The sequence below is a fragment of the Colossoma macropomum genome, unplaced genomic scaffold, assembly GCF_904425465.1.
Source record: "Colossoma macropomum unplaced genomic scaffold, Colossoma_macropomum, whole genome shotgun sequence".
Lineage (NCBI taxonomy): Eukaryota > Metazoa > Chordata > Actinopteri > Characiformes > Serrasalmidae > Colossoma > Colossoma macropomum.
Window position 1 is genome coordinate 46,942 of NW_023495463.1, and position 24,153 is coordinate 71,094.

Genomic DNA, 24,153 nt, shown 5'->3' on the forward strand with positions numbered 1-24,153 from the left:
TCAAAATTGTACCTACTATGATTTATTATCTTATGATTTAATAAATGGCATACACTCTTAAAAAAGATGGTTCTTCAAAGGTTCATCGTGCCTTCAACATGGTGATGGTAGTATGAGGAAAGACTGATTGAGGGAGGGGAGAACTGGATTTCTGGGCAGCTTCTGCTTGTAGCTAGAAGGCCAGATCCCAAACACCTCATACCTGTCGTAGGACTGATGCAGGACTGAGGAACAGGGAGGAGATGGGGTGGCGGTGGGAATTGCGAACCCTTGGTCATGGGAACGGAGGGTGAGGATGTGAATTTATAGGGCGTTAGATTGGAAGAAGGAGGGGTTTCAGCCATGTTCCTCCCCCCAAACTTCAGTTATAACATAACTACATTTAGTAAAGAAAATGGTTCTATATAGAACCATGAACACTCAAAGAACCCTCTGCATGATTAAATGGTTCTTTGCATTGTGAAATGGTTTTTCAGATTGATGGAGAATGTGCTGTATATGGTTCTATAGAGAACCTCTTTGAAAAGGGTTCTATATAGCACATTCTCCATCAATCTGATGGACTGTTTCACAACGCAAAGAACCATTTAATCATGTAGAGGGTTCTGTGGGTGTTCATGGTTCTATACAGAACCATTTTCTTTACTAAAGAACCCTTGAGGAACCATCTTTTTCAAGAGTGTAGATAGACCTTATGTAAACACTTAAGCTACAATGGAAACTACATTATCATAACGTCATGCTTTGTAGTACTACTATGCAATATCACATTTGTTAGCTGGCAAAGCTGCAATAACTAAGACAGTTAGCTAGAAGCTGCAAATAACAAATAAAGCTATGAAAATGAGGTTTTGCATTCCATTTTGTATAAACAGAGCAAAGAAATCCAGTTGTAGTCCAGTATATATAAACATGGAAGAACTATAAGCACAAGTTATGGGCTACATGAACTTACTCAGGTGGTAACGTGTTATTTGGTCCAGTAGGGATCAGCTGCATCATGTGTTTATTCAGGTTCCAACATATGCGGTTGAGGCTCATTTGTGCTGAAAATGTGGTCAAAATCGTAATCAGACATTGTTTTGGTTATCTTACGCTGCATCTGAGTGTTTAAGAATTCACGCAGGCCCACGTTCAGTCGTCTTGTGCAGAATGAAACCACATATTGTCCAGTCACTCACAGTGGCTGCCCCACCGTTCACCTATGAGGAGATGTTTATCTTTGGTTTTATAGATTAAGTAGGTCAGGGGTCGGCAGCATGATGTTTTCCTGCCCTGTTGTGGCTCCACAGCAGAATTAGACTTTTAGATAAAAATAAAATAATCCTCCTTTACAGTAAAATAAAGCTCTGCTGATCATTCAACACAGTTTTAATAATAAATGGTCTTAAATGCTGGAGTTAATGTAGAACTGCTAATTCACCCTTTAACCCTGAAGATCAGCACAGAATGCTGGTCACCATACAGACAACAGTTTCATCTAGATAGTAGCTAATGAAATGGCAAAAAGAGAGATTTAAGTTGAACATTGATTCTTTAGAGATGAACAGACTTATTTGCATTTAGAATCACTTCAGCTGGTTTTCTGATACATTTAATCTGCAATGAGAAACTGAAAAACACTAAAAAGTTGCGAGGCTGAAGTCAGAGTCTTGTTCGAATTTTCCATTCCACCTTAAATAGTGCAGCAATTGCATTCTGGCACCTCAGGCACCATCTAAGGTGGAACGGGATGGTTCAAACAAGAAGCTGGCAAATGAGAAGCGACTTTAGCCTTGTAAATAGTCGAACACGGAGGGACTTTTTACAAGAAAATATTCCACTTTTGAGAAAAAGTTTCCTGCTGGAGATGCGAGAAAAGCAGCAGTAGCTGAGCTAAAGCTTAAAGCAGAGCAAAGTAAGTCTGTGTTTTCGTTTATATTATATTTTTTAGCCTATACTAGAACATCAGCACATACTGAGACATATTTACAGCCAAGATGGTAAAATGGACATAACATGTTGTGGCTCCCAAGGTGGTTTGATATTTGTTGAAAGAATTCTTAACATTTGGGCTGTCGACCCCTGAAGTCGGTCATACCATGTTCTAAACCACATCAGTGTGTCTCTGCAAAACAAATGAAGACAGTTTTGGGCATGTAATTACTGAGATGACATGCGGTGACAATCTAAGACCAGTGTTTGTTAGCAACATTAGCATAGCATCTCCCACTCAAAACTAAAGATGCAAACTTCAAACCAAACATGTCTTGGCTGGTCGACTTCACCCGGGATAAGTTATCAATCATGTTAATTTGATTTTTTCACTATATTATTCCTTTATGGGAGGCATTAAAAGCAATAAACGTAAATGCTGCAAACTGACAAAAGCTAAAGTGCTCAAACTTAAACTTGGAGTCTAAAACTCAATTTACTAGTTTGGATTTTATCCACTTTCCACTTAAACATTTCCCTAACAAGATTTTATGCGGCTGATTTAAAGGGGAATTCTACCAATGTTTCAAATGTCTACATATTTTATTGGTTGAGATGTAAACAAAGTCATTCAGAGTGGTTTGATGTGAAAACCTCCTTATCGACTCAGACGTCTTTACAGTGGTGGTGATAGGAACCAGGGCTCGATGTCCACACCACAAACATAGTCATTTAATTTAATATCCAAAATGACCAGTGAACCTTCACGTCTTCTGAGGTTTTAGATGTTGATGATGGCCAAATAGTGGAAAATCTGAAAAAAAAGTTGTCTATGGTGACTTTTTTGCCTTAAAACACCCTGCATGTACCTCTGAACCATGAATGATTAAAAAAAAATTAGAAAATTTAGAAAAATCGGTGGATTTCCCCTTTAAGAATGAAGAAACGTAGAATAACTTGGCTACGGACAAAAGAAAACAAAAAGGCTCTGCAGTGCATTTCACAATCAGGAGAGTTTCTGCCACAAACCCAGTACAGGTGTATAAATAGCAGTGTCAGTCACATGACTCAGCCCGGGCCTGAACCATGTTATAATCAAGGCTTTTTTGAGTGCCATGGAAATGTATGTGTTTTTTTGTGAAAGAACAGCGTGGGTTCACTGCAGTGACTTTCGGTTTGTTCGGAGGAGACTGCACTACAGCAGTTGCCATGGGAAACCTGAGAATGTGTAGGATTTGTCCACAGATCCGGGCCACAGGGCACGTGTGCTGCGTGTTTACTGTGTTTCACACTATTCTTAGAGCTGCCAGCACTTTCACCGTCTACTAATTACCTCACACAACTAAGAAAGCCGCGCAATAAGATAACGCTGTGTGGATGTGAGCGCCAATCTGTGAGCTGACTCAGAGTCTGTGATTCGATATGGACGCAATGATTTCATAACCTTTTGAGGTAAGTGTCAAGTGATAGAGCTGATAAGCCATTGATTTACCGCCACATTGCTATTCTCAACTCAGCGAAAGAGGCAGATAAGAGAGAGAGAGAGAGAGAGAGAGAGGGAGAGAGAGAGAGGGAGAGAGAGAGAGGGAGAGAGGGAAAGCTGACGGCATTCCTCCCACACATACACGAACACACTATGCTGAGCAGATGCAAAACATCATTACAGAGGCCGGTTTCTGTTTTAATGAATTAAACTACAATCGTTCACATCAGAGATGGACCATGAATTTGAGAAGGCTTTCAAAAAATGACGGTTCTTCAAGGGTTCTTTAGTAAAGAAAATGGTTCTATATGGAACCATGAACACTCAAAGAACCCTCTGCATGATTAAAGGGTTCTTTGCATCGTGAAAGTGTTCTTCAGATTGATGGAGAATGTGTTATATATAGAACGTTTTTGAAAAGCGTTCTATATAGCACCAAAAAGGGTTCTTCTATTGTCAAGCTTGACGTCGTAACAATAGAAGAACTCTTTATGGAATATAGGTATAAGGAACCTTGAACACTTAAGGAACCCTCTGCATGATTAAAGGGTTCTTTGCATCTTTTTACAGCACTTAAATGAGCACTGAGTTAAGTATTTATTGTACTGTATTACACTGCGCTGTGTTTAACTCTGTTCCTTTTTCTCTAGGTATCAACATGGACTTCTGTTTCTAGCAGTATCTGAGCTCAGGACCGGCTTTCTCTCTAACCTATTGGTAACTAGCAAAGATACTTTCTCTAGATAGACAAAGCACTTTTCGTAAGTCGTTTTGAATAAGAGCGTCTGCTGAATGCTGTAAATGTAAATGCATCACGTAATGGTTCTTTAGACTGATGAAGAACGTACTGTATAGAGTTCTATACAGAACCTCCTTGAAAAGGGTTCTATATAGCACCAAAAAGGGTTTTTCTATTGTCACAAGCTTGACATTATAACAATAGAAGAACCCTTTTTGGTGCTATATTAAAGACTTTTTTAGGCCATAAATGTTAACACTTATGGGATTCTAGTAATTTGTTAGTGCCAAGCTAACAGGGAGTGCGTTTACAAGCACTTAATAATCCGAAAACTGCTGAAAATCAGATTTTGTCAGTAATCTTCTCAATGTGTTTATGTGTGCTTGAGTAATCATATGATGGGGAAACTCCGGATTTACATGAGTCAGACAGTAATCGGATTTCTGCTTTGCAACCAGCCAATAAACTCACAGAAGAAGGCGTGACATAAACGTAATGTAGAACTCAAACTTCATGCCACAGCTTTTTTTTTTTAATCTCGCCACTTTACCTGAAAATATGAAAATACATCATCTAGAAGATGAAGAATATTTAAATCCTTTATTTCTTGTTTGGTTTCAGCGTCGCTCCAAAAGTGTTTTGCTGCATCTCGCCCCAACACTGCTCGCTTATATCCAGTACCGCGGTCAGTTTCACGCATGCGCAGACTGAGAAATCTGAAAGAAATCAGAGTAAGAGTTTATATGCACTGAGAAATCTGATTACTGAGCTAAAGTCCAGCTCTCTTTATCAGATTTCTAGATCAGAGTGTGCTGTTTACATGACCATTTGAATAATCAGATAACTGCAGAAATCCGATTATGATCGGATTATTGAGTGCATGTAAACGCACTCACTGAGTGAAATTAAACAGAGGTAAAGCTTATAAAACTAATCCCCAGTTTTATTTGAATCTTGCGACTGACACAAACATGTGACTATTTCAGTGGTGCGTAGAGCTGCTGCTGTTCTCCATTTCTAACAACTGACTGAAACCTCGTCAGACTACCACTCGTATTCACAGTCACTGGTGTATCTTCCAGAAGGCCTAGAGTGACAGTTTTTCTCACAAATTTGGTCTCATTGTAAATCAAAACATGGTTAGTTGTCAGTTTCTAACTTTTTTTGTGATAAATTTGACATATAAGGCCTCCAGTTCAGCTCCTGAAGTCCTAACCAATGGGAGAGCTGCTTGGTTGTATCTACCTAGATACCACAGAGAAAACAATCCTGATTGGATCATTTTTCCTTTATCGTTTCAAGACTGTTTCCAACCAGAACTTAACAAAGTATTTTGGTAACAAGCAACAGTTATTAAATATTTACGTGTAATAGTCTATTTATACTATTTTCTTGTAACAAATTGACTCTAAATGGCTCTTTGATCAGTAAGATTTAGTTACATATGTTCAAATATGAGGCATGCTGATATTAATTTAATTGAAAGTTCATTCCTGATGCTGTAAAGCTTTCTCAGTTATTATGGAGTCATCTACTTATTTATTGTTATCACTTTACTATGTATTATTATTACTTTACTAGAATATTTCCCTTGTATTAAAACTGTTTATGCGTTTTTACCTGCAACAACATACGTTTTGTATTATTTTAGGTTGTGCACAGTGATTCCAAACCAAGCTTATAATAGTGGAGTACACACACACACACACACACACACACACACACACACACACACACACCCACACACACACACAAATAACATCCTCCATGTCCGGATGTGTCACATGACTCTTGTCTCTCAGGGCTGAAGGCCAGTGACCAGACAGATGCCGGACCACACAGAGGGGAAAGTGCAGGGACCGACTTCAAACAGCCAGGAAACAAAGACAGAGAGAGAGAGAGAGAGAGAGAGAGAGAGACAGAGAGAGAGAGAGAGAGAGACAGAGATTCGTAATAAATATATAAATATAAATTAACGACAAGGTTTTATACATATATATTATATAAACCACTCCTTCTTTTAATTATTTTCCAGTCAAAATAACAAGTTTTTTTATTTGTCTATATATGTATATTCATATATGTTAAATATATATATATGTTAAATATATATATGTCTATATATATATATATATATATATATATATATATATATATATATATTTAAAATGTATGTGTATGTGTGTGTGTGTGACATATATACATACATATATATATATATATACACACATATACATGGAATGCATTATGTATGATATTATGTACGTATTATAAATACGCGTGTTCACTGGATAAGCACATAGTTTTGAAAATTGCTCTACACTGAGTGCAGTATGAATGTGTGGACTTTACTGAGGGTTTTTCTATTCTACATAAACTGGAGTGAGTACCGTAAATTGGAGTGAGGGAGGTGTAGGATGTGCTGAAAAAAGGTATGGCATTGATAACAATGAGGAAGAGGCGAACAGAGGGAGGGAGGGAGGGAGAGAGAGAGAGAGGGAGAGAGACATCCTGTTTTGGAAACACATGCTGTGTTCTGTGTTCATGCACTTAATCCACTTTAAGCCACATTAAACCTTGTCGTTTTTCAAGCAAATCTCTTCAATCGCTTTATTTACATGTCTGTCTACAAAAGGAACATGAGGAAGGGGCTGTGTTTACTTCTGAAAGACCAGACATCACTTATAGTTATTATAGTAGACCATACTGAGTGAACATCGCTTTGTCTCCTGCAGGGTGTGCATGTGTGCATGAACGTTTGTATATGCATGCATGTATGTGTGTTTGTTTTTGCCCATTTTTAGAACAAAATGACCTGACTGTGGTAAAATCAGAAAAACAGAGCTAGCCTCTGTCCATAGTTAACACATAGGGGACATATTATGTTTACACAAAGGTACTTACATATATATTGGTGTTGTCAGAACAAAACCTTGTATCTCCAAAATGGTAACTTTACAGGAGAAGGAAAAAACCTACTTCACTTTTAATGCAAGTCAGTGGAACCAGAATTTTTTCCAAGTACGTTTGGGCCGTTTCTTTTGGTCCATTTATCATGAAGTTTACACATGATGTAAAGGGCAACAGACTTTTTCAAATTATGCTAAAAACTGAAAAACGACAAAAAATGGAGATACAAGGCTTTCCAAATAAAGTTTTTTTTTTTTTTTTACTTTTCTACATCATTTGAGCACAGCTGCTACTGCCATTTACACCATCTGAAAATTTCATAATGTACTGACCAGTGGAACTGCTCCAAAATCAGTTAGAATAAAATATCTTTACATTAATGTACATTAAAAGTTGAGAAAGTTCTTGCCTTGTCCTGTAACGTTACTATTTTGGAGATAGCTGTTGTTTTGGACAGCGACAACATAGATAATATGTACGCAACACACTATTATTATATATAGGTACTTACATAATGTTTACATATATATCATTTATATCAAACATATGTGTGACCTGCATGACATCCTCACAAGGTACCCACAAGTGTGTGCGTATGTGTGTGTGTGGGTTCAGAGGACACAGGATAAGCCGTGTGAGCAATCAGACGCTGGCAGTGGTCAGCAGTGTCGGGTCGCGGGGGAGTTTGGCAGGAGTGTTAGAGTAACGAGGGAGGCATCCTCCTGTCGAGGAAAGAGAAAGAGCAGCACACACACACACTTGTGTCCCACACACACGGACGTTATTTACAGCCGGCCGTGACCGGTCCGACACACATCGTCCCGGAAACCGGCCTGCGTCCCTCCCTCAGCTTTATTGATCTGAGAGCTGTTTGTTAGGAGCGAGATGAACCGCTCAGATAGAGGCCAGAGAAATGAAAAACAGAAGGACGGAGAGAGAAAGAAGGAGAGAGAGAGAAAAGGGGAGAAAGACAGAGGGGGAGAAAGAGAGAAAGAGAGAGAAAAAAGAAAGAGAGGCAGAAAGAGAGAGAGTGAGGCAGAGAGAGAAAGAGAAAGAGAGAAGGGGAGAAATAAGGGAGCAAGACGGAGGAAGAAAGAGGCAGAGAGAGGGGGAGAGAAGGGGGAAAGGGAGAAAGGGACGGGGAGAGGGAGAAAGACAGAAAAGGAGAGAAGGCAGGAGCAAGAGAAATAGAGAGAGAGAAAAAAGAGAGGGATGCAGAAAAAGAAAGGGAGGGAGAGAGAAGGAGAAAGAGACAAGGGGAGAAAGAAAAAGAGAGCAAGATGGAGAAACAGAGAGAGGGAGGGAGAAAGAGAGAGAGAAAGATGGGGGAGAGAAGGGAGGAGGGAGGGACAGAGAGCGAGAGAGAGAGAGGGAGGGAGGGGTGCATGAGCCAATAAAAGCTTAATGGACTCAAACCAAAATAGCACCTTTTAATTGAGAGGAAGAGGGAAAAAACACAGAACAATGCAGAGGAAAGGGAGCATGTGATTAAAACGGCGGAGGTCAGCAGGGACGGGGCGAAATTCCTCCCCAAAACCGGCGCGCTGTGACCAGAGTGAAATTCAGCTCTACTCTCTGTTACACAATGACTAAAGTGAGCGGGTTTATCAGTAGACGCTGTCCTTTGGACCGGTCAGTGCCGTAAACATCGGCTTTGTGATAGGAAAACACAAACAAGGCCAGTAGTGTACGCCCTGAAACGTTTGGCTGTTATTACTGGAGCCAGCTGAGACTGAAAGCACTTAACATGCGCAGAGTCGCGCAAAATATTTTGAAAAATCAGTGACGGCTGAGCTCTGAACACCCTGTCCTGAGTGCGTTCACTAACGGATTCCATAAAAAAACAACGTATTAAGATATATAATATGTTATACAATGTGTTTGATGAAAAAATCACTTATTATTTGATTGAAGCTCTGAAATTCTACGTTTATTTATTTATTTATTTTGCTCCCTGTGCTTCTGTCCACTGCTGCTCCCACAAGAGCTGCCATATGTCAGCAAACATGGGGCAGTTTTTTTGTAAACATGTAACAAATTAACAAATTAAAAACATGGGTAACACTTTACTGTAGGGTTCCGTTCATAAGGCTACATGACATCTACATGAGCTCGTCACGACAACTGACATAACCCTACGTAAATGTTTATAAAGGTTTATTCCAATAGGCGTCATCTGTCGTAAAGGCTACATACAGCATACTGTGAGCATTAAATGCATAAAGCAAAATAAAAGTCCTAGGGACGAACCAGGAATTCTGGATTAATGTTGATATCTTTCGTGTACACAAACATTCATAAAATGTCAAAATTAGGACTGAATGTAACTACATTAGCATTACTTAGAAATATACAATTTATGCCAGAAATGTTGTAAGTAGTGAAATGAATAAAACACAGATATTTTAGCAGAACAGCCAAGCGTTGTCTAAATGTTTTTGCTTGTTTGTTTTTTTTTGCTGTTTTTTTAAAATATAAATATACATGATACATAATATGTACATTTTCTAGGGATATATATATATATATATATATATATATATATATATATATATATATATATAAAACAAAAATATTGAAGTACATCATATTTGAACAGTTTTTGTAGATTTTTGTTTTAAAGAGGGCTAAATTAATTCATCAATACATCATCAAATATCGAGTTTTGAAATATAAGTCGAATCTAAACATCTGGTCGATGACGATATATTTTTAAGCAACTATCTGCCGATATCGATATGATTCCGATATCATCGTGCACCCCTAAAAAAGCCACAGGTACATTTTCAAGCAGGAGCCTCACGTTGGTTTTCATATTCGCTTAGCTCGTCATTAGAACTTTCCGTTCCACCTTAAATGGTGCAGCAGCTACATTGTGGCGCCAACCTTCACTGCTGCGGCATTTAAGGTGGAACGGAACCGTCGAATGAGAAGCTTGTGAATAAAAGGCTAAGTTCAGCTCCGATTATCAAGCCAAAGGCGTATATCATTTTCACGGCACACACACACACACACACACACACACACACACACACACAACACCACCACACCATTCACAAGCTACACACATACACCCCCACTTTCTCTCTCTCTCTCTCTCTCTCTCTCTCCAGTCACACATACTCTCTCTCTCTCTCCAGTCACACATACTCTCTCTCTCTCTCTCTCTCTCTCCCTCTCTCCAGTCACACATACTATCACTCTCTCACTCTCCAGTCACACATACTCTCTCTCTCTCTCTCTCTCTCTCTCTCTCCCTCTCTCTCTCCAGTCACACATACTCTCACTCTCTCACTCTCTCTCTCTCTCTCTCTCACTCTCCCTCTCTCCCTCGCGCCGTCGTGCCCACATTAATCCTCCTCCACTCACTCTGAGCTTTCAGCGCTGAACCCGTCGCTCTTCTGGACACTGACTACAAACCAGCCGACCCTCTTTATCCCCCCAGACTGGATCCACACGAGAGATTACACTCAAACTTCTTCTTTGTCGGGGCTGATTCAGAGGGAGAGCGCAGAACAGTGACAGTGCCCGGCGGAGCCACACTGACGGAGGGGCTTCACTCCGAGGCTGGATATGTTTACCGTTAACGGTCGTTTATGAGGCAGAAAGGTGAGTTTGATACAGAAATACAGACCTCAGTCTGCGCACGGTCGGCTCGCAGGGGACGCCGAGGAGCACCGAGCATCGAGATGATTGTTTCCATGGCAAAGTTTCTGAGGTAGCTTCACAAACTGCCGCGGGGTTTTTCTCCTAAAAAGCCGCTGAAGTTTCCCACCTGCGAGGACCGGGCATGGCGACCGGGCGCTGCTGCCGCTGAACCCGAGGTAAAAATGCGTTTTTATCCGCCTCATGTTTCTCTAAACGCCTCCGAGGCGCGTCTGAGCGACTTTTTTAAAGGACCAATATCGTGGAAAACTGAACTTTTTAAATAAAAGAGTTTGACAGAGTAGATGAACACTGGTAAAGTATGAAGCGTACATACAGTTTATATATGGAACCTAATATCCAAAATTTTGAATTCATAATTCATAATTTTTGTGACGTCACAAAAAAAAACACGTCGCTGCGTCGAGGTAGAAATGCATTTTATCTGCCTGATATTTCTCTAAACGCTTCACCGAAGCTTGTTGGAGTGACTTTTTTAAAGGACCAATATCGTGGAAAACTGAACTTTTTTTAAAAAATAAAAGAGTTTGACAGAGTAGATAAACACTGTATGTTTGAAATGTATGAAACATACATACAGCCCATATATGGAGTATAATATTTAAAAAATTATTGAATGTTTGTATTTGTGACGTAACAAAAAACAGCACATTTTCCACAATGGTGGCTCCAAAATGGTAACTTTACAGGAGAAGGCAAACATTTTTTACTTTTAGTGTAAGAGATTTTATTCTAAGCAATTTTGAAACGTTTCTATTGGTCCGTTGATCATGATTTTTTTCACACACTGTAAAGAGCAGCTCATGGGCTCTAATGATGTAGAAAAAAAATGCAAAAAAAAGAGATACTTGTTTTTTTACAGCGACAGTATATTCATTCACCCATTCAGCCTACAGCACTTTAGCCCTGCCCACTCACACTGAAGTTATAAGGAGTGTTTCAGCCTTTTTGAATTTGAATGAGGCACAATACGGAACAGCCAATCAGAACAGAGCTCATTTACATATATCAGTTTAAAAGGCTCAGTAACTAGAACAGTCTGTTTAATTGTAAGGGGTAAAGAGAGCCATGTACAGTGAATTATGATTGTTTGTGATAAATAAAACTACACTAATATGTGGAAAAAACTAGAAGATTTTAGGATATATATATATATATATATATATATATATATATATATATATAAAGGATAAATATATCTATATATATAAAATAAATATATCTTATTTTATATATATATATATATATATATATATATATATATATATATATATATATATGTATGTTTCGGCTGTTGTTGGAAGAAAACCCTGCATCTCCAAAATGGTAACTTTACAGGTAAAGGAAAAAACCTACTTTAATTTCAGTGTAAGTCAATGGAACCTGACTTCTTTCTAAGTGATTTTGGGTCATTTCTTTTGGTCCATTCTTCATGAAATCGACACACAATGTAAAGGGCAACAGGCACTTTTAATTTATTTAAAAAACTGAAAAACATGCTGTCTAATTAGCATGTTTGGACACTGAAAACAAAAATGTAGCGGTCACATTTTTTGCTTTTTTTCATTTATTTTTTGTTATATATGTTCATATATACACACTAGAATTGTCTGAATTAACCACAAAGTGAATCACCCCCTTCAAGTTTGTACACGTATGAGTTTCCCTCAGTTTGAAATGATCAGCATTCCTTTTTTTCCGTCCATTTAAACATCATGTCTATTTCTGACAAACTGCTTAACGTGAGGGACGTCTCTTCCTTCCCTAAAGAAGGGAGCCCTTTTGTTTGCTTAGGAGTCATAAAGCTGTCATTACTGCTTGTGAATGTAGGTGAAGCGTGTTTTATGTCCAGATCTATTCTGGAGAGTCCAGCCTGTATTGACCTGAACCACATGTTTTTGATCACTCAGGCTGCTTTGACTATTGAGCTGTTTACATTACCATATCTTACTTTAGAGGTGGGCGATATGACAAAAGTATGACATCACATTACTTCAAGGCTTTTTCACAACATACAATATGTAGCATGAATAGGGCTGCAAAAAATGATCATTTAATTGACTAATAATCAGTTAATCAGCTTAAATGTGGCCTGTTAATGTGAAAAGCTGTCACAGCTCATGTTTTGTTCACCAAGAGCTAAATTTCCACCTTGGAAAAAATGTGGCACTTTGTTTAAGACTGTCCATAATAAGCAATTAGCTAAACATAAGTATATAATAGGCTATAATAATCACTATGTAGAATAACGTTATAGCTCTTCAGACGGCAGCATCATTTAATCGATTTAATATTTTACTGTGCTGGTTCACCAGACGAGGTTCCAGATGGGATATTTTTCATGCAAGTCGTATTTGAGCTGCATTTCAAGCCAATTAAGCACATTAAGAACATACATAGTTTAGCGCGCTAATGTATGCAATGCTGTGACAGAACAAGCTGCCGAATGTTCAGTAGTTTTTGTAAATAGCTGCTAAAAACATCTAATTAGCAGAAACTGATAGCATATTCCAGTGACTAATGTTAGTAATGTAACATGTGGAGCTTTAGTGATGTTTGTAAGGGGAACATTAGCTTATTCTGGCAATTACTTACAGTGTGAATTGCATGAATGCAGGGAGTAGTTTGGTTTATCAGAACATGAGTCAGACAGTAATAAGATTTCTGCTTTGCAACCAGACAATAAACTCACAGAAGAAGACATGACGTAAACGTAATGTATAATTCAAACTTCATGCCGTGGCTTTTTTAAAAAAAAAACATTCCACCACTTTACCTGAAAATATGAACATACATCATCTAGAAGATGAAGAATATTTAAATCCTTCATTTTGTCAAGTATGTATTTGGTTTCAGTGTCACTCCAAAAGTGTTTAGCTGCATCTTGCGGTGACGCTGCTCACTTATTTCCGGTACCGCTGTCTGTTTTCGCACATGCACAGACTGAGAAATCCGAAAGAAATCAGAGTAAGAGTTCACATGCACAGAGAAATCTGATTACTGAGCTAAAATCCAGCTCTCTTTATCAGATTTCTTAATCAGATTTCTAGACCTTATTTCAGTCTAAGAAATCAGAGTGTGCTGTTTACATGACCATTTGAATAATCAGATAACTGCAGAAATCCGATTATGATCGGATTATTGAGTACACATAAACACACTCAATGATTTAACTATCCATAGATCATCTATAGGTGACCATCCAAATAAAGTGTGACCTGATTAACATCTAATTATTTCTCTTAACTTTCTCTCTTGATGTGCTCAGGCCTGTCGGTGATCAGATTGATGCTGAAGATGGAGCCCAGTTTGCTGGGATCAGTGTGGCTCCCGCTTTTGATCCTGCTCACTGGAGTGACGTTAGGAGTGGTGGAGTTGGAGCCGTTATCTCAGGATCACGCTGGAGCATCTTCTCTCAGGAACATCACTCTGGCCGTTATCTTACCGCACCAGAACACGGAGTACCCATGGGCCTGGCCTCGAGTGGGCCCTGCTCTCTACTGGGCCCTGGAGAAGGTGAACTCTAACCCCACCCTGCTGCCAGGGTACCACATGCAGCTGGTCTTCAGCAGCAGCGAAAACAAGGAGGGCCTGTGCTCGGACTCAGTGGCACCCCTAGTGGCCGTGGACCTGAAGTTCGCCCATGATCCGTGGGCCTTTATCGGGCCGGGATGCGACTATGCTTCCTCACCCGTGGCCCGCTTCACCACGCACTGGGAGGTTCCCATGGTGACGGCTGGAGCCCCAGCAATTGGCTTTAACATGTACTCATCCATCACCAATACGGGGCCCACGCACAAGAAACTGGGCGAATTTGTGGTGAGGATGCACCACAACTTTGGCTGGCACAAGCACGCCACTGTCATGTTTCACGACAAAAAGAACGACGACCGGCCGTGCTACTTCGCCGTGGAAGGGCCGTACGCAGAGATGACCGCAGACAACATCACAGCGAAGGACATGGTGTTTAATGAGGATGAAGAATCACTGTCCTACGCGGATCTTATCAGTGATATTAGCCAGCGAGGACGTGGTGAGTCTGAAGCATAAATGGCCTGTGCTAGTAGTAGATGTGGTTAATTGACTGCTAATTGACTTAACTAAATTAATTGACTTACCAGAAAATGGAAACATGTCCTCACGATTTGCTGTTTGCAGTATATCAGGGGCCAGCAACCCAAACAACCTGGGTGCCACAACATTTTATATCCATTTTACAATCTTGGCTGTAAATATGTCTCAGTATGTGCTAATGTTCTAGTATAGGCTTAAAATATAATATAAGCGAAAATACAGACTTACTTTGCTCTGCTTTAAGCTTTAGCTCAGCTATATCTGCTTTTCCGCATCTCCAGCAGGAAACAAAACTAGAATTGTTTTTTTGTAAAATGTTTTTCAACATTTGACTTTTTACAAGGGTGAAGTCGCTTCTCATTCACCAGCATCTTGTTTGAATTTTCCCATTCCACCTTAAATGGTGCCTGAGGAGCCAGAATGTAACTGCTGCACCCTTTAGGGTGTATCGGAAAAATGTAACAAGAAGCTGGCAAATGAGAAGCTGACTTCAGCCTTGTGACTTTTTTTAGTGTTTGACGGTTTCTCAATGCAGATTAAACGTATCAGGAAACCAGCCGGAGTGATTATAAATGCAAATAAGTCCATTCGTCTCTAAATTATTAATGCCCATCTTAAATCTGTCTCTTTGCCGTTTCGTTAGCTACTAGCTAGGCGAGATTGCGTTGGTATGCATGCTGATCTTCAGGGTTAAAGATTGGTGAATTCAGCAGTCAGTAACTCCAGTGATTAAGATCATTTAATCTCAAACCTGTGTCCGATTGTTTTTTTTTACTGCAAAGGCAGATTTTTGTTATTTTTACTTTAAAAAATCTAATCGTGCTGTGGAGCCGCAACAGGGAAGCAGCTGCATGTTGCTGACCCCTGGCCTAGGTGGTTGCTAAGGTATTGCTAGACTGTCGCTATGATTTCCCTGCTGGTTGCAAAGGTATTGCAGAAGGTGCAGTGTGGAATCATGAAACGAAGAACAGTAAGCTGGCTTGGTAAACAGTAATTGTGCATCGAAGGTATTGTTAGAGGCTGAATTTAGCATATTAGAAACTTCTGCAGTGTCAGTATCTCCATCAGCAAATCCTGTTATTAATATATTGATTAGCAAAAGATATATTCTGCAGCCCTTGTGTACAAACTACTTCTAAAGCCCCTTTTAGTTCCAGAAGCTTCTAAATTCAAACTAATACTGATCAATGAGAGAGTTAAAAGTCAAATCAGACCTAAGAATAACAGGTTTTTTGTTATATAACGAGAACTTGTTAATAAAAAGAATAAGGAGGATCTTTGCTTCTGTGCCGAAGAGAAAATGTTTGTGTTTTCTCTTCACGTGTTTAGGAATTCTTGTAATACTAAAATATACTGAGTTATCATGGTTGTATATCAGCTGTTTAGGGCAATAATGATATGGATGAGTAAATACTACCCGAATCACAACTCTGGAAACAATTAAAGAAGGCCTGGAATGATCTCTTCCCTTCCTCTTTCGAGAACACATCTGAAAGCAGGCGTGAGAGGAAAGTATGAACATGATAAAGAGGTTTGAAAGAAAGACAGAGCCCAAGAGGAAAAAAATGTGAGGAAATTGTATAAAGAATGTGTATGGGTTTGAATAATGGAGAGGATTCTGAACAGAAAGTCCCTTCCCATCTGTTTCCCAGACCAAGTTTAGAAAAGGCCCATATAGAGCAAAGGCAGAGGCGTTTTCAAAGATGGCGAAGATGGAGAGTTGAGTGAGAGGGCTGTCACTGTCTGTTATATTGATAATGGAGCAATCTGAAGATTATTTTGATAATCTGTCGAGTAATCAGAGCCTTCAAAGGCCTTCCCTGAACAGTAACAAACCACTGCAGTCCCTTTACAGACTCCAAAATATTTAACTGCGCAAAGTAGGACAGTCACAAGATATAATAAATCATTTTAGATACAAAATAAAGACAAAAATAAATTTAAAGACAGATTTTTTTATTTTGTAATAGCTGTGTGAGCAAACAAAATAAGCTCAGAAATCAGAAACTAATTATTGCGTTCACTAATTATTTTAATCATATGATGAAAAACGCAGAACTTGAAGATGAAAATTGTGTGATTTCTACAGTGTGAACGCCAGTCCTCCAGTCTTCATCACTGACGTCCAGTGACAGAAACAGTGGCAGCATGTTCCAACAAATGACTGTATATCATCTATATCCCATGTGTCTATGTGAACGCAAGGCCCGCGGGCCGAGTCAGTCCCATGGCACTATCCTCCTATCCTATTATTTAAATATTCTATTACTAGTAGCCCATTTCACCATGAGCAGCACTACAATCCCCAAAACACTCTACTGGACTGCAGATACACCACCAAAGGAAAAGATGGCAGGTGTCTCATTTAAATAGGCAGTTTTTAAAAACCTCCCCCCTGGGAAGATTTAAAGAAGTTTAACAGCCTGTAGCTAATGTAGCCTGTTGTTTCATATAAAGTAGTGTGTTTTTATTTAAAAATGATTTTTTAATTAGTTCAGGTAATCATGCAATGTCAAGGTCTGCTACAAGTGCCTGTATTTTGCTGTTGCTGTTTTGGCGTATTTTGATTAAACAGTAGCCAGTGTTCAGGTCAAAGCAGACTGTTAATTAACAATGAACGCGTTTACATGCACTTAATAATCCAATAACTACAAAAAATTTGATTTTGTCAGTAATCCGATCAACGCGTTTACATGCACTTGAGTAATCAGATAATGGGAAACTCCGGGTCTACATGAGTCAGATAGTAATCAGATTTCTGCTTTGAAACTCACAGAAGAAGACGTGACGTAAACATAATGTAAAACTCAAACTTCATGCCACAGCTTTTTTATTAACATTGCGCCACTTTACCTGAAACTATGAACAAACATCATCTAGAAGATGAAGAATATTTAAATCCTTTATTTTGTGTTGGTTTCCGGTACAGAAGTCTGTTTCGCACATGTGCAGACTGAGAAATCCGAAAGAAATCAGAGTAAGAGTTCACAATGCACTAAGAAATCTGATTACTGAGCTAAAATCCAGCTCTCTTTATCAGATTTCTTAATCGGATTTCTAGATCGGAGTATGGTGTTTACATGACCGTTTGAATAATTGGATAACTGCAGAAATCTGATTATGATCGGATTATTGATTGCATGTAAACATAATAAAAAAAAACACAGGCGTTCTCTGGCTAGTAAGCAGGTAAGCGTGATGTACAAACTCAAAGTGCTGGATAAATATTTTGTGATATGATAGTAAGTTCTGAGACAGTTTAATCAAATTACACTGAAACGCCAATCATGAAAACGTTATTCAGATTGATGGAGAATGTGCTCTAGATGGTTCTATAAAGAGCTCTTTTTGAAAAGAGTTCTATGTAGCACCAAAAAGGGTTCCACTGTTGTTACAAGCCAAAGAACCCTTTTTTGGTACTATATAGACCCCTTTTGGCTAAGAGTATAGATGTTACCTGAGTAATTGTGGGGTATCTTTAACATGCTGTGTAATTATTTCGGGTAAAATGATGATAAATGCCAAGACAGTTTAACTAAACTCCAGCTGTTAAAGTGATAAAGATGGCAGATAGGAGATATTAAAATATCTCATACATATTTTAAATTTAGGGAATCATATGCCTTCAAAGAGGGGATATGATCATTATTTATTATCATTCACCCCTAATTCTTCAGTGATATGAAGCTGAAGTCACCTCTTTGCCAGCTACTTGTTCGAATTTTCCCGTTCCACCTTAAATGGTACAGCACTTCTGACGCCTGAGGTGCCAGAACGTAACTGCTGCTCCATTTAAGGTGGAATGGAAAATTTAGCTAGCTAGCTACCGAGACATTAGCATACTACTAGCGATGTTATGCTAGTTATGAAGAAAAGGACCATAATACACTGAAACGACATTAAACTAAAATAATTCAGTGGTTCTCATAATTTTTTAACAGAGAAAATTCTCACATTTGTGGGTTTCTTTGGTTGCTCGCGCTGCCATCTTGTCGGTCTTCCTTTTTTCTCATAACGCTCCATTTGGAGTGTGACTCTGTCAAACCTCCATTTGGAGGGCCATGTAGTCCCAACACTTCGCCCTCCCCCTCTATCTCAACAATAGGAAAACCCTACCCCTAGACGTAAACGCGGAAAACAGAGGGGTAGGGCTAAGTGGTAGGGGCGAGGGGTGAAATGGAATTGGGCCTAAATTTTACTGTAAAGTCACATGTTTAAGCAGGAAAGTAAACACCGCCAAGTTTCAGGTAGTTATTTGGCATAAAATGAGGGCACAAAATTTCTAAAAGGTAAGAACTCAGTAAACCATTGCTTTCTTTTAGGGCCCAGATTCAGTTTCAATAATAGGTAATAGACAGGTACGTACTATGTAAGACTCTGTGCTTTATTCACACACATCTCTTTACTCCATACCTGCTACTTTTTACTCAAATACAATTGCACAGTACAGTTTGTACCACACACTTATCCAGTTAATACCGAGAACCTTTTGGGGATTTCAGTGTAATTTAGTTAAGAGACATTCTATGGAAACATCCGTTTTTGTGGTCCTAGCATTTACAGATATATTACACTTGAAAAACATGAAATACAATTTATTTATATTTTAAAATAAAAATATTAAGTTATTTGAACAATTACTCCTTCTTGAGCCTCAATTTAGCAATATTGGTTTTTAAATCAATCATATAGAATTCCAAGCACCACAGAAGAGCTCGTCCCCACAGTCATGTGTGAAGGGTGAGGCAATATTTTGAGCTAAAAACCATGTTTTTCTGCAATTTTAACTGCAATAATCTGTACATGACTATGAAATATATAAATTAAATGATATAAAGAAAATAAATGCCAAATAAATATTATAAAATATGTAATGAAAGTTCCCCAGGAGTCGTGTCACTGGTGTTACCGCATAACAAAAAATCTCTTATTTTGAAATAAAAAACAACGGATGACATCACTTGACTTCCTTTTACCTGTTTTCTGAGGATCTATGAAGAAAAGCACATGGTGAGTCCACTGTGTCTTTCAGTTATCAGAGATTTTCTCATTTAGCTCATGATTTCATATGAAGCTTTTAGCTGAAGTCACTGGAGTGACCGACTTTATTCTTAGGTAATAGAATAAAAATGGATTAAAATGCATATTTTAGTTTATATTCCATGATTGACAACATGTGGTTTGATGCTCTGTAGCAGTTATTTTGTATAATGCATTTTTGATTAAAATGTCTCTGGTGTGACACCAATGACGATCAGTAACACCAGTGACTCCTATGGGTAGATGAAAAAGTGGACATTTTGTAGAATGACCCTTAAACTGTCTTGGAACTTACCATCCTGCTATCCACAACAATTATCTAGTGCTTTGGAGTTTGCACCTCACACCTGATAAATACCTAGAACTTAACTGACTACAAAAGAAAGCACTACTGTTTAATCACTTATTTATTTTTTAATTATCCTAATTTACTTTCTAATTTGATTTTTAATTTCATGTTTTTCTCTTTTAAATCTGTTGTTTTAATCATGGTTTTAATTTCTATTCTCCTTTACTTTTTAAACGACTCTATTTTCTCATTTGTGAAGCTCTTTGAATGACAGCGGTGTATGAAAGGTGCTATATAAACAAACCTGCCTTATCAAGTGAGCTCAATTGAGTAATAGTGACAGCCCTACTTGAGTGCTATCTGCATCTTTCCGAGAACATTTTTGGGAATGCGATTTGTTTCTCCGTGCTCATGACATAATAGTACATTAGCACATGTAGGCACACAGAGTACCAGAACAGCATAGTGAAAACACAAGCTCTTCTTTCTCTCCTCTCTCCACAGTGCTGCTCTCTCTAACCCCCTCACTGCTTCATCATAGACATGTTGATGAGACACCTCTCTCTGTCCACTCCTTTCTCCCTCTCAGTGCTTTATAACGTAGTTAATGATGAAGTGGGAGAGCTGTTGTTTCTGAGGGGTCCACCAGCACAGGATCGCTGGGGTTGCTCACTTTGCTCCTCATGCATTATTAAATGCTCAGTGTGATTATAGGCCTGTTGGAGCAGGGTTAGCTTCACCCGCGGAGGTTCTGTAATTTATGTGATTACTGATGAGATGTGATTTTAAACCAGTAAGAAGCTGCTACGGCTCTGATTATTACTCAGTTAAACTTGATCACCTAATTTAAAAAAAAATCACTGATTGAAATGCCATTAAATCCGACGTATGGTTTTTGGAAAATTATCGTTCAAAGCCGATATTTTTCCCATAGGAAATAGGAATGGGCGGAATGTTCGGGACATTCAAACTGTCACAAGTGCATCTCTCACACAGACACTCATACACAGTACACACAGACTCACACACTTCCAGCCTAATGCACAGCAATATCAGCACAATAATGAATTTGAGGTGGCACAGAATTTAAGGTGGAACTTCATTTAAGGTGGCACAGAATTTAAGGTGGAACTCCATTTGAGGTAGCACTGAAATTAAGGTGGTGCAGAATTTAAGGTGGAACTCCATTTAAGTTGGCACTAAAATTAAAGTGGTGCACAATTTAAGCTGGAACTCCATTTAGGGTGGCACAGAATTTAAGGTGGAACTCCATTTAAGGTAGCACTAAAATTAAGGTGGCACGGAATTTAAGGTGGAACTGCATTTAAGGTGGCACTGAATTTAAGGTGGAACTGCAATTAACATAGCACTAAAATTAAGGCGGCACAGAATTTAAGGTGGAACTTCATTTACGGTAGCAACATTTTAACAACCATCAACAGTCTTCCACCATTTTAACATTTTAACGTTATTAAGGGTGATTCACGAACTTTCCCTTTCTAGTTATCCTACTGGTCTCTTTTAGAGTCAGAAAACAGAGCAACACAGACACATTTATGCACATTTTAGCCACATTATAGCTGCTTTCCAAAGTCTAGGCTGCAGCCGAGGTAGTGCAGGTGGAACAGTCCTAAAGAGGCTGCGTGGTGACGTCAGAAGAGCGACGTCAAACTCGTGAGGGAGTTGGTGAGAGAAAGCGGAGCCTGTCGCATTGTGTTTGTTGCTTTGTCATTTCTTCATGAAAATGGAGGAGATGTTCTTATGTAGTACGATAAGCTACTCATATACAAATACTTCTAAATAAAATACGATATATGGACGATATACGAAATATGGACGAATGGTTTAATTAATCAGTGATTTTACACTTTGTAAGGTAGCGAAGACGAATTCAAGGATGTGAACAACTAAAACAAGCTCTGCTCCAACGGCTTTGTTTTCTGGCATTTTCGTGGCGCTGTTTTTTTTTCTCCGTCGCGTCAGTCGTGCGCAGAGAACTGTGGGTAACCGAAGGCCTGGAAGGATACATCTGGTGCATCCTTGAAATCACTCAGAACGTAGGCTGCATTTCTAGGCTGTGTACGAAGGTCCTTCACTTTTTTAATCCAGTATGAATCTGCAGTGTGTGTAGTTTTACAGTCTGACAGTAATAATTGTGGAGTGATTTTAATCCAGTATGAATCTGCAGTGTGTGTAGTTTTACAGTCTGACAGTAATAATTGTGGAGTGATTTTAATCCAGTATGAATCTGCAGTGTGTGTAGTTTTACAGTCTGACAGTAATAATTTATTAGACATGTCATGCACTTTATGGGTGCAGGAGCCATTATTTTAAAAATGTGGTGCACTATGTAGGGAGCAGGGAGCCATTTGAGATTTAGCCAGTGTTTTTGCTCGGGACCTGTTGTTTTGAATGAAACAGCTTTATTGGAAACTATCTGTAGACAGAGCTGACTGTAAGGGCCGCATTTCACATGCAGCGTGAGCACCCACGTCATGTCATGTTCATCGGACGGAGTGTTTTCGTACAGTGTGAGTATATAAATCGCAGGCTTTGGCCGTACACGATGGGCAATTCAAACGTACAGTGTGAGCTGTGACCAAATAAGATTTCTTAAATCGCACAGTGTACGTCTGGCTTAATGTGGGCATGACGCCGACTATAGAATGACAACATGACTGCAAAGGTCTATGATGATTTGTGTAATTATGCTCCACAGAACTACCTTAATCCAGTACCCCATAGTACCTAAAGTGTCTATTTTACATCATCTAATACAGCTGTTATATGATACATGTGTGAGCTGTAATTACGCTGTGTTCTCTGCAGTTTCTCTCTCTGTGTGCTGGTTCAGTGTAATTGCTGGCTCTATCATCTGAACTACAGAGCAGTGTGTGTGTGAGAGAGAGAGAGAGAGAGATTCTTTAGGCTCTGTGAGCTGCTGTGTGTCGTGATGTCTGCTTGGAGGTGAAGAAAGATGGACCTGCTTAGGTCAAAGCCATTAGAGATACATACACTGGCACGAAGACTGAGGGAGAGGCGTATTAGAAATGCCAACCAGCACATGTCACATCCTCTTACACACACACACACACACACACACACACACACACTCACACATACACTCCTCCTTGTACTGTTTTAATGACACACACACATGCCCACATGCTTCAGGCAGCTTTCAGAGAGACAGAGAGAGAGAGCTGAGGAGGAAACTTCCCTACGTACAGCAAATCCAATCACTCCAACCACCAAATCACTTCACTACTGTAAACAGCCCTATTGTACACTCAGGAAACATCGCCCTCCTGTTTATATTTGACATTTACAATGGCTTATGTCTACTGTAATATAAAAGAAACAAATAAAAAGGTTAAATACAGTGAATAAAGTGATGCATTTACTTAATTCAAATCATTTCTACAAGAATAAGACATCAATTTACATTTACTTACTTAGGGTAATAATTGTGTTGCAGTACACTGCCAGTCAAGAGAGAATTGCTCACATGCACTTATGTTCACATAAAAGAAAGAAAAAAAATCTGATTTACCCAATTTTCTACTTGTCCCAGGCGTAGTCAATCAACCAAGACATATTTGGAGCCCACGTTTTGCTAATTTACTCTAGAACTGCAGCAGCTAGCCTTACTTTGCTAACAAACACTAGAACTCAATAGTCACCCCAAACAGTACTTGTGACAAGGATAGGGTGTGTATTCACAAAACACCACCAATTGTGCACCTTAAAAGTTTTTCCAGGTGAAAAGTTCATATTTGTATCTTTTCATAACCGAATGTTTTAAAACAGAACAATAAAATAAAAGCCTGGAGACGAGACGGGGTGTGTGGAGTCAGTACAGCTTAGAAAATATCATTTCAGTGGATTATGGTACAGTTATGTTCCCTGACTAAAGGTACTGAGATGGACCCTTGAGGGTACCACCACGGTGAGAAGAGGGGTACTACCCCAGTGACAGTTTCATACCTTTTTGTGTATAGATAATTACAGGATGTTGTTTATCATTCAAAACTTCGT

At 39.0% G+C, this 24,153-nt stretch overlaps 1 protein-coding gene across 1 annotated transcript in view; it reads left to right on the top strand.

The window, feature by feature from the left end:
* Window positions 1-10,300: 10,300 nt before the first annotated feature.
* Window positions 10,301-24,153, top strand: part of npr1a (natriuretic peptide receptor 1a) — a 142,651-nt gene continuing 128,798 nt past the window's right edge. Inside the window, exons 1-2 of the mRNA XM_036562643.1 lie at window positions 10,301-10,870; window positions 13,981-14,745. Coding sequence (XP_036418536.1) covers window positions 14,001-14,745 — 745 coding nt within the window. The 5' untranslated portion in view covers window positions 10,301-10,870; window positions 13,981-14,000. The remainder of the gene's footprint in view (window positions 10,871-13,980; window positions 14,746-24,153) is intronic.